We start from the raw sequence: 12,884 nt of genomic DNA, 5'->3' as shown, positions 1-12,884 counted from the left end.
GCTGTAGATGGTGTTTTAAATTGTTTAGAGCGAAAGTTGAAAGGCGAAAGGTCTCTCGGCAGCTCCGCTGTCCCCCGGCTCGTAGCGAGATCACCGGTAGCGGGGCTATTAGCGCCGCACGGGCGGTTTCTGCGGCTCGTTGCGCCGAGCCGGTGAGACCGCCGGTCACCGCCGGTGATCTCGCTCCGAATCGGGGGACAGCGGAGCCCCCAGAGACCCGCAGCAGCTTGTTTATTGCCCATAAAATCAGTGGATGTGTGTGGCTGAATGACATGAGGGGGAATAAAGCGTGAAAGTAAATAATCTTGCAGAAAGCGAGAACTGGAGAAGCAAAGCAGCAAACACCACTCTCTCACAGACACACACACAACAAACATCCATCTCTGTTGCTCTACTACGTCATCTGGTATAACTGATCTGATTGGCTAAGAGCTACCTACAGACGCTTTGATAGACATTCTAAGCGTCCAATAAACGGCTCCGGAGGATCGTAAACCACACCTCCTCTACGGAGAAATACATTGTAGGTGTCCAGACCTAATCTCCAATGAGATTTGGTCTGGTGTTAGCCAGGCTAGGCTGTTACCACATGTTCTACTGTCTCCCTCTCCCCACAATTACACGACCAGTTGCACGTTTTCCTATTTTATTAAGTGTGTTATTTAACCTACTGTGCCCCTCAGTCTATTTATAATGACTTGCTATGTTCTATTATCACCATAACACCCTGCCTCCCCTATTACACTGTTCAGTTTGTATAAAATGTCTCCCTCTTCCAATGATGGTTCCACTGATTGATTATTTCTTTCCAGATTAGATTTTTCCCCCTCTGCTTTTGATAATTTTACTTTAATTTCCACCTCCTCTTTTTTTTTACTGCTTCCTTATCCATTTTGTCTGCTTTTTAATTTCCTATTAAACCTTGATGAGCTGGAACCCACATGAACATTGCCACTTACTCGATTTAATTGGCCAAATTTGAACGCTACTTCTCCTTGTATTGGACTATTTGAGTGCTACTGTCTCTTTAAGGAGGCAGGCGTTCCAGAACGTGACGTCGTGCGTGTTTCAAGACCGGGAACCGACAGACTGCGCATGTTCACTTCTAGGCAAGCTGCAGACTTCTACATATCAAAGGTTAGTAAATTATCAGCTCCTAAACTAGGATAGCTAGTAATAAACACTACTTCAGCTAAATGTATACGTTTCATTCAATAAATTGTGTTATTGTAGTTCATTTATTCCTTAATGTGTTGCTAACGCCGCTCACCACTGGATGGTTAGCGCTGGCTAGCAAACTGCTCTGAATGTTAGCTAACTAGCTTTACTTTAATGACAATTCATACTTTTTATGTTGTAAAATACGACATTTGTGTCCTCCATTCTTGCTGTATTGGTACTGGATTTTGTCACATGTATTTACAATAAAAAAAAGAGGACTAAACCTCAACCGTGTGCTGCTCTTTCGGTGTCCTAGCTATCTAAATGTTAGCAAGGACACATGGGTCCTGCCAACGTTAGATCACGCTGCTTATTTTAACTACGCTGTGCTTCAAGGATATGCTAAATGTTAAAGCCCTCTTTGGACATGTCCCTAGGGAAGCTGGTGTCGTATCATAGAGGCTATGGGTGTTGCTGAGAGCTACTTGTGACTCCACTTTGAATGTAGCAGTTATTTTGTGGACAGCATGAGAGCAGTAGTGGGAAAAGCACAACTGTCTGTGGGGTGAAAGGAGCTGACACTGTGCCAGCCATTGACTCTCTAACAGCTGTTGAACGCCAACAGCTTCTGGCTACTGTTGCGACCAAAATAAGGATTGATTGTATCTGTTGGTCAATTGCGTTTGCTCGGAGGCGCGCGTGTGTTTCACAGCCCCACAACCTGGTGTGAAGTGTGACTGTGTTTAGACCTGCAGAAGACAGGCCACAGTGGAGGTTTTGATGGCATCCCTGTGTTCAGAACCCACCCTCTGATATGAAGTATTGGTGCATTATGCTCAAATGGGACTTTTTGTCACTGCATTTGTGATAAATGCCCATTCTCCTCTTATGTTTTTCCCATAGTCCCTAAGTGTTGCTGTCATGCCTGCAAAAAAGACCACCACCAAAAGGAAGTCTGAGCCCATCGTGGCAGATGATGGAAACCCCAAGAAAGTGAAAGGTATGTAACTGGCCTTAAAAAATGTCTGTAGTCTTTTGTTTGTCTTTTATATATTGTTAACCTGTGAGCCTTTTAAACACACACCTCAATATCAGTTTTACAAGTTTTTTTGTTGTCTTTTTTCATGCCACAGTCAAGTTTGGTCTTGTAAGACAAAATATACAACTGGTAACAACTGTGTGTGTGTGTGTGTGTGTGTGTGTGTAACAGTTTTCCACAGGAGTCATGGCAAGGAGGCGGGTCAGGTTCTTGTTCTGGGCCAGGGTGATGTTGGACAGTTGGGTCTAGGCGAGGACATTATTGAGAGGAAGAAGCCAGCACTTGTGTCCCTGCCAGAAAACATTGTGCAAGTGGTAGCTGGAGGCATGCACACTGTGTGCCTCAGCAACACTGGCCATGTAAGGAAGCATTTGTATTCAAATGAATATCATATGACTAATCCTATGACTCGATTCTAACATTTTAACTGAATGTCTTGACATTCCCTGATACAGTGATACATTTTTTGTTTTGGTAGGTCTACACTTTTGGCTGTAATGATGAAGGTGCCCTTGGCCGGGAAACAACAGAGTCTGGGTCTGAGATGGTTCCAGGAAAGGTGACATTGGAGGAAAATGTGGTCCAGGTGTCTGCAGGTGACAGTCACACAGCTGCACTTACGGAGGATGGAACCGTCTACATATGGGGCACCTTCAGGGTAAGTTACCTGCAGCTTTCAGCCACCTAGTCCTGGAGTGTGTTTGGTGTGTCGGTTTCTGTGATTTCCACTACATCTAGTCAACTGGTGTCTTTTGTTAACTTTTTTAATCTCTCCTCCCACAAAAGAAAAATGAGCATCAGCAAAAAAAAAATTCTGTACTCATGTTGAACTTGCATATACACCTCACTATCACTAACAGTAGCTGTATTTGCAGCCAAAATATTTGCAATCAATGTGTCACATTTTCTGATATAGCCTAATTTCTGATAACATACACACTTAAAAGCATTAAACAGTGTGTGAACTCTATATAATGTCCTCCACATAAACTATTTGTTTTGTTTTTCACTTATTGTTGTATCTCACTGGTATTGACAGGTTCATTTCCTTCCAGCCCATTTATGTTGGGTGTTGCGTACAATTCAAGTGGCTGTAATGTGAGCAAATGACACTGAATATCCTGCTGATTATTTGATTTTAGTACTTCAAAGCTCATTAGCACAGAGCTCTAGTATGAAAATATTACTTTCCAGGGTTTGTCCATCTCTAACCAGTACAATGTCATCAACATTTCAAACTGGGTGTATGTTAAATACATCCCCTTTCTTTGCTGACGCAGAGAAAGTGCTTTACTTCATTTGTTTAAAAAAACAAAACAAAAAACACGTTGATGCATCAAAAAGATATTCTTTTGAAGTAAGAGTACTTTTTGGAAAAATTAAACAAAATCTTCTTTTCTCCCTCCATATGCTCGTTTTTTTTTTGGTTTTTGTTTTGCATCCAAGTCAAACTTCACACAAGCTAAACCCCGAGCCAACCTAACCTTTTATTTCCTCAATTCAAATGCCAACCCTCTAACTACAACCTGCAGAGCAGAAACAGGTTTTTCAAACCGTTCCACAACTCAGAAAGCAGACTTAAAAAAAGAGAATACTCCCACTCCTTCCGCTGTTGTCCTGAATTTTGCTCTTAACATAAAGCTTTTGTCAGCACAATGAACTTGAGTCGCCACATATTCTGTACTTTTTCAGTACTATAGAAACAATGTTCTTTAACATTATGGTGAATAAAAAAACATGACTACCACTTCCATTTTTCTTCCTCTCAATGTGAGGTCAAAAGCAATTTATTATAATAATGTCTATTCAATTGCCATCATTCAAACACACTGGGCTCTCCCTCCCTCGATCAGTCAGCTCCTCAATTATTAAACCAATAGTATCTCACTAAAATGTCACCTGACACATCTTTCACTGCCCTCACCCTTAGTTTGGACCAAAAACCTCATCATATCTTTTGTATTTGCTTGGTTGTTGTACTGGATTCCAAAAATGTCTTGGTCAGATTAAATTCTACTGCTTAAGTATAAAATCTTGATTGGGTTATTTTATCTATTAGTGTGTTGGTGTTTAATCATTCCACATATTGCGCATAGATAATATCACATTTTTAATTGTGTTATAAAATGTCAACCATTCATTACTTGGCTGAGGTTTTAGTTCATCAACCACTTCTCATGTCTGCCCAGTTTAACTGAGATGCTGCACTGCTGGAACAAAAACTTTGTCAGGTTTCGACTCCCCACCTGCTGTGCTATAAAGAATCCAGCATAAAGCAACCAGATTCTTGTTTACAACAATTCTTCTCATCTGTCTGCTTCCTTAACCTTGCAAGCCTTTTTATCCCCACTGGTGTTTCTCTCTTTCCTCAGACCTCTCTAATTGCCTCAGCATGTTCTTCCCACAGTATGAGCTTTTTGAACCTTTTCCCCTTCATGTCCATATTTCTGATATCCTAATCTGCATCTTTTTGGTACATGACCAAATTTCTGACTGTTGTAGCTAGGGGTGTAACTGTTCTGAAACCAAGGCTATAAAACCCACCAGAGATATGTCCAGACTCAATGCCCCAGTGCTTTAAAGGAAAACTTTCTGCTGGGATTGATGTCTGTCTACTCATTCAACAGAGTATAAAGAATGTGCAAGTATTGCATGGTCAGGGACAGTGTGACACATCTTATAATTTAATTTCTCTTTCATTTTTAAATTATAAGTTTGCAAATGGACAAAGTTGATTTTCAAGAATGTATAGACTTGTCCTCTTTATTTAGTTAATTTGCATTGCCACCAAAGAAACCCAGAGGCGTGAACTGAACTGTGCATTTGGAGATTTGTTCCACCCCTTGCTGTGCTGTAGCATGTTATAAACTAGGGGATAAAAACGGCTTCATGTTGTTACTCATTAGAAAGAAAAGAAATGACATGCAAAATAGTTTGATGATCCTTCGTTACGCCATTCTTTATTGCTTTCTTCTCTCTGCACTTACTATCACTCGTCGTGCTGAGTTACTCGTGGGTTTTTCATTATTAATACTCAGTGGCACACTGGCAATTACATCTCTATTACCTCTGCCTACCTTCTGCATTCCCACTTGATTTTAGACCGCTCTGAAATTAACTGTGTGAAACATCATAACCTCTGTTTTGAAAAAAAACCTTAGTAACAATGATCATTTTGTTATTCCCTATCAGATTTATATTTCGATTTTTTTATATGTGCATTATACATCCCATCAGTTAATTTCTGCTCAATATTTGGCAAGTCAAATGTCTCCACTTATTACTAAACTCTATAATATCTTCATGTCTTTCATAGTGCCTGCCTCAGGAACATTCTCAAAGCAGCTGCGCCTCATTGTTTTGTTTCCTGCCTGTTTTTGTTTATCAGCCACTATTCCTCTTGCTGCAATCATCACCAACATATTCTGTTAGTCATCTTCACTTACTCAGCTCATTCTTGAGTCTCTGCTTTCACTCACTCAGGTTTTTTTTTAATGATAAGAGAAATCAAATACATTATGAAGTAAAAAAAATACATTGAGTGAAGCTGTCCCAACAAGAATCAAGTCTATTCTTATAGGTTAGGTTTGGTTTGGTTTATTAACAGGTAGTTTAGGTTTGGCCCATTTTGGTTTTGTGTTCGAGGCTGACAGATTAAAAATCACTGTCAGACATGAATGCCGCTGAAGTGTCTTGATATGTGGACACAAATCACCTTTACTAAGGTCAGCACAGTCAGAATGCAAAGCTACAAAGTGTGGGCACTAATTTAAGGCATTTTTAATGTTCAATGTGCATCAACATTAGAATAAAATTGTGATACATATCTGAGTAGGTGATGGAAGTATGTGCAAATATTGTGCTGCTGGATCCAGCTCTGTTTATTAGAGATAGACCAATATGCCATTTTTGAGACTGATACCAATTTTAGAGGGGGAAAGCTGGAATGAAAATAAACTTTTTCTATGTGGATTTTGTACAGTTGTGATAATGCAACAGTACTCAGAAGACTGCTTTCTTAAAATCCTAACTTAATTAGAGAAACTTGAATTATTGCATTGTATATGTAGTGTATTACATTGTCAACCAATTCTAAAAATGAAAATGGAAATAATAAATAAACAGAAAATAAAGAATAAAACAACAGCTAAATATACATAAGTACTGTGTGTTCTGTAGCAGTCAAGTATCTCTGGATGTAACTATTGACACACTGCACCCTTTATTTCCCAGGATAACAGTGGTGTAATAGGTCTTCTGGAGCCTATGGTAATAAGCAAGCTGCCAGTCAAAGCCCCCATAACGGAACCTGTTGTGAAAATTATATCAGGTAAGAAACAGTCCTCTTTACTTTCATATGGATTTTGTATGTATGCTGTGTATTACATTCTAACAATGTTGTTAAAATGTTATATTTTCACTACATCTTTAAAGGTAACGACCACCTTGCACTGATAACACTGGAGGGAAATCTTTATACATCTGGCAATGCAGAGCAGGGGCAGCTGGGAAGAGTGCCTGAGTATTTTTTAGACAGAGGAGGCAGGCTAGGCCTCGGTGAGTATCCCAAAGCATCCACTCACAATGAAACAAAAGTGTGTAGTTTGCATTACATTAACCCATTGAGGCCTGAAACGCCTATAAAACCTCTGGGCGATTTTAAAATAAGCCCCTAAAACCTGAAGTTTTTCTGGAAATTCAACACAAGTGTCAACGCTTCTACTCAATAATAGATTTTTCAGCCTCTGTCGCAGATAGAAATGAAATTCAAAGTTCAAAAATTATTTGAGAGCTTATACAAATACTACAAAACAGTTTGATGTTTTATTTTGTTGCCACTGTTTTTAAATTATTTTATGCTTTCTTGTAAAGTGACCTTGGGTGTTCTGAAAGGCGCTTATAAATAAAATGTATTATTATTATTATTATTATTATTATTATTATTATTACAAAACGACGTATCCGCTTTCCAGGCTTCAATGGGTTAATATCTGATTTGTGATTACATTTTGCAATTGATGTTCTAATGTGTTTTGCTTGTGATTTATGTTGCTGTGGGGTGTTGGCTGACTGCGTGTCCTGTGATTTCAGGCCGGTTGCTGGTACCACAGGCAGTAAAAGTCAAAGGGAAAGTTAACTTCGTAGATGTCTTCTGTGGGGCATACCACACCTTTGCTGTGTCAAAAGAGGGGCATATTTATGGATTTGGTCTCAGCAACTATCACCAGCTGGGTTAGTATTTCACATTACTGTTTAGTCCTTTTTGATCATGTTTCTTGACCAAATTTGTGTACAGCATACACTACTGGTCAAAACTTTAGAACACACCAAGTTTTCCAGAATTTAATTGAAAATGATGCAGTTTAATGTCTCAGTGTACTCTGAAATGAATGCACATTTGCAACATTTAAAATTCTTTATTGAGCATGATAGTGTTTTGAAAGTAAAAAAAAGATTCAAAATCACATTCTATGTTGGACTAAAGGACTAAAAAAAAGACACAAATTGACTAAAAAAAAGACACAAAATGACTAAAAAAAGACACAAAATTACCAAAAAAAGACACAAAATGACTTACAAAGACATGAAAAGAATTCAAAAAATGGACAAAATAGCCCAAGACTCCATAGAGTTAAGTTGTTAATCCACTTCTTGTTCCCTGAAAAAGGCCTACTTGTATAATTCTGGAATGTACATTATTTTTCAGTTTTGGTTAAGCTTACCTTTTTTTATTTACCTCTGGCAGTTTACCACTTACCTTTGTACCCTTTCAAGCTGTTCATTTGACTTGAACTGCTTGAATTTCAATTAAAAACTGGAAGAATTGGGGTGTTCTAAAACTTTTGACCGGTAGTGTATATAGCTCCAATGCCCTCTGTTCACATTCTGCTCTAAGGTAATTGCATCAGAAATTGTGATGTCATTTCATGTGTTCTTGCACCTCTTTTTTTTTTTTTTTGATCCAGGCACTAAAAGCATCAAGACGTGTTATGCCCCAGTTAAACTGACATGCTTCAAAAACTCTACCACCTCCTGGGTGGATTTCTCTGGAGGACAACATCACACAGTCTGCCTTGATGCTGAAGGTAAGCTCCAGTTAACTATATTTAAACTAAATAAGGATGCTTATCAGACTTTGATCACACACATTTTAATGCACATGTAATATACAACTGGAAGTCATGTTTTGAGTGGCAGTCTATTGAGGTCTGCTCTATGAACTATATATTTAGTAGTAATTATCTATTATTTTGTAGCTGAACAATAAAGCCCAAACCCTGTCTGAAAATGGTTGAAGAAAAAAACAGCAATAGATAAAACGGGATATCAAAAATTGCAAGGGCGTACAATAAATAGTATGTCAAAGTATATTAGATTACAAAAGACACAAGTAAAAATAACTAGAGCCTGACCGATAGGATAGGAATAAAATAAATAGCTAAATAAACATAATTACTGTTCAGTGTCAATTGCTGTCTATTTAAAAAAAAAAAAAAGAATTAAAAAAATGTAAAATGTAAACGCCATTTTTAAATCACGGCAAGCAACATTTTCTGCATTATATATTGTGTAAAAAAAGTTTTCATAATGACGCATATCGGACAGTATATACACGATCCCGCTAGGCTAATATAAGCTAATAATATCCATAATAATAGATATATATAATATAAATAATAGAATCCAATCCACTTTATTTTTATAGCACAATTTTAGCAAACACAAGGTTTCCAAAGTGCTGCACAAACAATAAATACATAACACAATACAAAGAGATGTAGTAAACAACAGATCAATAAGATGCAATAAGATAAAGTAAATTAAAAATGGGATAAAAATAAATGTAAAATGTCAACCGATATATCTGTTGGGCTCTTGTAAAAATTCTAATTTGCTTTGTTTTCTGCCAAAAACTTCTCCAGCATATTAGTCGTTTGGTAGTTTAGTAACAACACAAAGGAGCCAGGTGGTTTTATATAAAGTCATTTAACTAACAATAAATGCATCCGTTTGCTGTTTGTCTTTTAGGACAGGTATATAGCCTCGGCAGAGCAGAGTACGGTCGTCTTGGTCTGGGCCAAGAGGCGGAGGAGAAGGGCGAGCCGACAGCTGTGATGGGGATGGAGCCGGCCAGTCGAGTGACCTGCGGAGCGTCTGTCAGCTTCGCCACCACCAGAGAAGGTGAGAAACAATGAGTCTGTTTCATAAGTTATTAGACTTTAACAATAAAATTAGTGCCATCCAAACAACCCATACCATTTTTGAAATATTTGTATATTTATAAAGTTAAAAACCAGAACCAACACCAAATCACGATGCACCACGGTAACAGCTGTTAATTTATGCAACAAATTGGAGAAAGACTTGAAAACTTGCAATACCATTAACTTATTCAAAAAATTACTTAAAAATAGGATGATTAATTTCTACAAGTTAGAGTAATGAGTAATAAGCTTCTTTCTTTTCTCTCTTTTGTGACTGCTTATTTCTTTTGTTGATAAATAACAGATTGTACATTACTAATTTTTAAATTTACTTGAGTTGTAACAGGGTAGGCGTAATAATAGTCCGGCGGCTTAAGACCAGATTTAAGAAGAAAGGGAACACGCCGGACAAAAGCACCAAATTTTTTCCACATGCTCTCCATCACCATAGGTTTCAATTTTTGGTAGGAGCCACTTCATCAAGATTGCGGATAGGAGATGGCAGCCATATAAAGTCTATGAGAACCAACATATCTTCCAATCCACTTAGAAGGTCAATCTGAGTGTCAAAATCTAAATTGTCTGGGTCAAAAAATCATTTAAAGCTATTGAGAATATCACTAGATGACTCACTGTAAATAATTTGTTGATCAAGATCTGACATGAGATGAAAGCGTACCCTCGATTTTTTTTAGCAGTGTACATTGCAGCTAATCCGCACTCTCCCATGAACATAGACTCCAAACATTTTCAGCTCAGGATTCCCTGCTGCAGCACTTGAAGACCTACCAGTCTGGGTGAAAATGAACATATCAGATCAAATAATCATCTAGTGATATTTTCAATAGCTTTAAATGATTTCTTGACCCAGAAAATGTAGATTTTGACACCAAGATTGACCTTCGAAGTGGCTTGGAAGATATAGCATTTCTCATAGACTTTATATGGGTGCCATCTCCGATCCACAATCTTGATGAAGTGGCTCCTACCAAAAATTGAAACGTATGGTGATGGAGAGCATGTGGAAAGAATTTGGTGCTTTTGTCTGGCGTGTCCCCTTTATTTGGCTAAGCCGCCTGGCTATAAGCTATGCTTCAGCCTTTTCGGTCCAAATGTCTATTATCAATTTTCTCTCTCTGTTTACATGTTGTTTACTTTGATCAATGTTTTTTTTTTCTGGTTTGTTTTGATGACATGTATTGACCGAAATAAACAGAAACGAAACAAAATGTGTACATTTTTATATAAAATAAAATTATGAAAAATGTATACATTTATTTTTTCAAAACTTCCTGTCAATTTACTTTTGTCCAATGTTTCCAGTGAGCTAAGAGAGTGAAATGGATGCTTAGCTCCACTTACTGTTGGCTGTGCTTCCTCCAGGATCTGTGTACGCCTGGGGCATGGGCACCAACCTGCAGCTCGGCACAGGAGAGGAAGATGATGAGTGGATCCCTGTGAAGATGACAGGCAAACAGCTGGAGAACCGCTCAGTACTGATGACCTCCAGCGGAGGGCAGCACACAGTCCTTTTGGTCAAAGACAAGCAGGAGAGCTGATGATCCATCAGACAGTTCTGAGTCTGGAGGTGGGGCCTTCTTCACAATGCCTAAATCTGGGGAGCTTGTTGATCTATATGTGACTTTCTTTGCTGAGTGAAGGGAGTGGCAGAAGTTCTGGCCCTTTTTAAGAGAACTCTGCTCTTACAGGTGTGGGGAAAGTGTTCATGGATGATCAGTAGATCATGACAAATGAGAGACTATTTTTTTAAATCTAGTTTTTGATGTTCCCTTTGAATTATTTTCATTAAAAGTCATTAGTATGACTGTAAGATGGTATACGTGGTGTTTGTGAATGCGACTGTTTGCATGTACATTAAGGAAATGAGGGTTCAACCTTTTAATGCCTTCCCCAAACAATAGTCTTTTTAATGTGATTTTTTTTTTTTCCTTTTTAAAGCAATAAATCCACTGACCTTGGTTCAGACAGGACATTTATACTCGGTGAGTTTAATATGTGAGACTACTGTTCATGTCACCCAGGGCACAAACTGTTGAGACTATTTGGACATTTGCTAAGATGTCATACTGTATCCTGCATTTTGTTGCTTTTCCTGTCTCATAATAAAGATACAATTTTAAGTTTTTAAGCCGTTTCTTATCTAGTGCATCAAATAACCTGCAGCCATTTTTGACAATTGACAAATTGAGTTTGTTTGTTAGGTTATTTTTCTTGCAAAATACAAAATATTGGTGGGCCTTAACTTCTCAGATGTGACATTTGCTGCATTTCTTGGTCTCACTGTGAACTACACATATATTTTTGGTTAAGACAGTTCAGATAAGACAAAAATTCAGTTTTGGTTCAGGTGTTCCTGACAAAATAATTGAATTATTGTGCAAAATAGTTTGCAATAGCAGCCTATTTACACTCCCAAAAAAAAGCTTTGGTATTTAAGTCAATATGGAAGACTTGTTAAAGCAAACATGTAGCTGGCTGAGCTGAAACTAGGGCTTCATGATTTTGGCAAATTATATCTAATTGAGATTATTTTGCGATGTGATTCACAATACTGGAGGGAGTAATCATTGTTGAATCGTTCTCGTTTTCATTGAAAACAAATCTCAGAAATGATAATGCTGTGCATGCTCAAATAATTTGTTTAAAGGTAATTAAGTATCCTTTAATGATTTGTATATAATTTAAGCACTATAAAGAAATTATAATGTAGTGTTACTGTTGCTGAAAGTGAATAAAGATTTAGTCTCCTACTTATCTCAGATTAGATGAGGGCTTTGGTAGTCTGCAGGATTGGTCCATGTAGATAATATAATATATAAATACTCTCTACGGCCACTATGTTAGGTGAAGTGTACCTAATAAAGTGGCCGTTGTGGTCTGCTGCTGCAGCCCATCTGCTTCAGGTTGGACGTGTTGTGTGTTCAGAGATGTTTTTCTGCATAACTTAGTTGTAACAATGGGTATTTGCTATTATTTACTGTTGCCTCTCTATCATCTCCAACATGTGGCCATTCTCCTCTGACCTCAGGCATCAACAAGGCATTTTGGCCCAGCAAACTGCTGCTCACTGGATATTTTCCCTTTTTCAGTAGATCAGCACTTTGTGAAATGCTCAAACAACGCTTTGAACTTTAGCAGGTTTGTTTTGAACATGTTTTCTACATGCCTTAATGCAGTGAGTTGCTGCCATGTGATTGGCTCATTGGATATTTGCGTTAACAAGCAGTTGAAGCAGTGCTTCTACTAAAGTGGCCAGTGGGTGTATATCTTGATGAAGCAAAAAATTCTGTGAAAAATCAATCAAGAAAACAAAACATACATATATACAATAAATAAGATGGGAACATCATGTGTAAAGTGAATCTGACAAATGAATTAACATCAAATTGATGCAAAAATCATTCTTAAATCCAATAATGCCAGGAAGTAGTAAATATGGTTATATCACCCAACCCATA

General features: G+C 37.9%; 1 protein-coding gene across 1 annotated transcript; it reads left to right on the top strand.

Moving 5' to 3' along the window:
* The first annotated feature begins 1,054 nt into the window (after nucleotides 1–1,054).
* rcc1 (regulator of chromosome condensation 1) lies at nucleotides 1,055–11,546 on the top strand. Its single transcript, XM_059338302.1, has 10 exons — nucleotides 1,055–1,137; nucleotides 2,065–2,161; nucleotides 2,372–2,559; nucleotides 2,679–2,858; nucleotides 6,434–6,530; nucleotides 6,635–6,757; nucleotides 7,292–7,432; nucleotides 8,167–8,286; nucleotides 9,230–9,382; nucleotides 10,789–11,546. Exons 1-10 carry the CDS (start codon nucleotides 1,096–1,098, stop codon nucleotides 10,962–10,964), a joined length of 1,317 nt encoding a protein of 438 aa, XP_059194285.1. The 5' UTR covers nucleotides 1,055–1,095; the 3' UTR covers nucleotides 10,965–11,546.
* The last annotated feature ends 1,338 nt before the right edge of the window (nucleotides 11,547–12,884 follow it).

This window comes from Centropristis striata, chromosome 8, assembly GCF_030273125.1.
Source record: "Centropristis striata isolate RG_2023a ecotype Rhode Island chromosome 8, C.striata_1.0, whole genome shotgun sequence".
NCBI lineage: Eukaryota > Metazoa > Chordata > Actinopteri > Perciformes > Serranidae > Centropristis > Centropristis striata.
The sequence above is the reverse complement of the archived record's forward strand: the minus strand, read 5'-3'. Positions and strand labels throughout refer to the sequence as shown.

What these genes read in the sequence shown, in the direction of transcription:
- rcc1 (XM_059338302.1), top strand. Translation starts at nt 1,096, where the DNA reads ATGTTCACTTCTAGGCAAGCTGCAGACTTCTACATATCAAAG. An exon ending in CAGACTTCTACATATCAAAG is followed by an intron (nt 1,138 to 2,064) that starts GTTAGTAAATTA and finishes TTTTTCCCATAG; the next exon opens with TCCCTAAGTGTTGCTGTCAT. An exon ending in ACATATGGGGCACCTTCAGG is followed by an intron (nt 2,859 to 6,433) that starts GTAAGTTACCTG and finishes TTTATTTCCCAG; the next exon opens with GATAACAGTGGTGTAATAGG.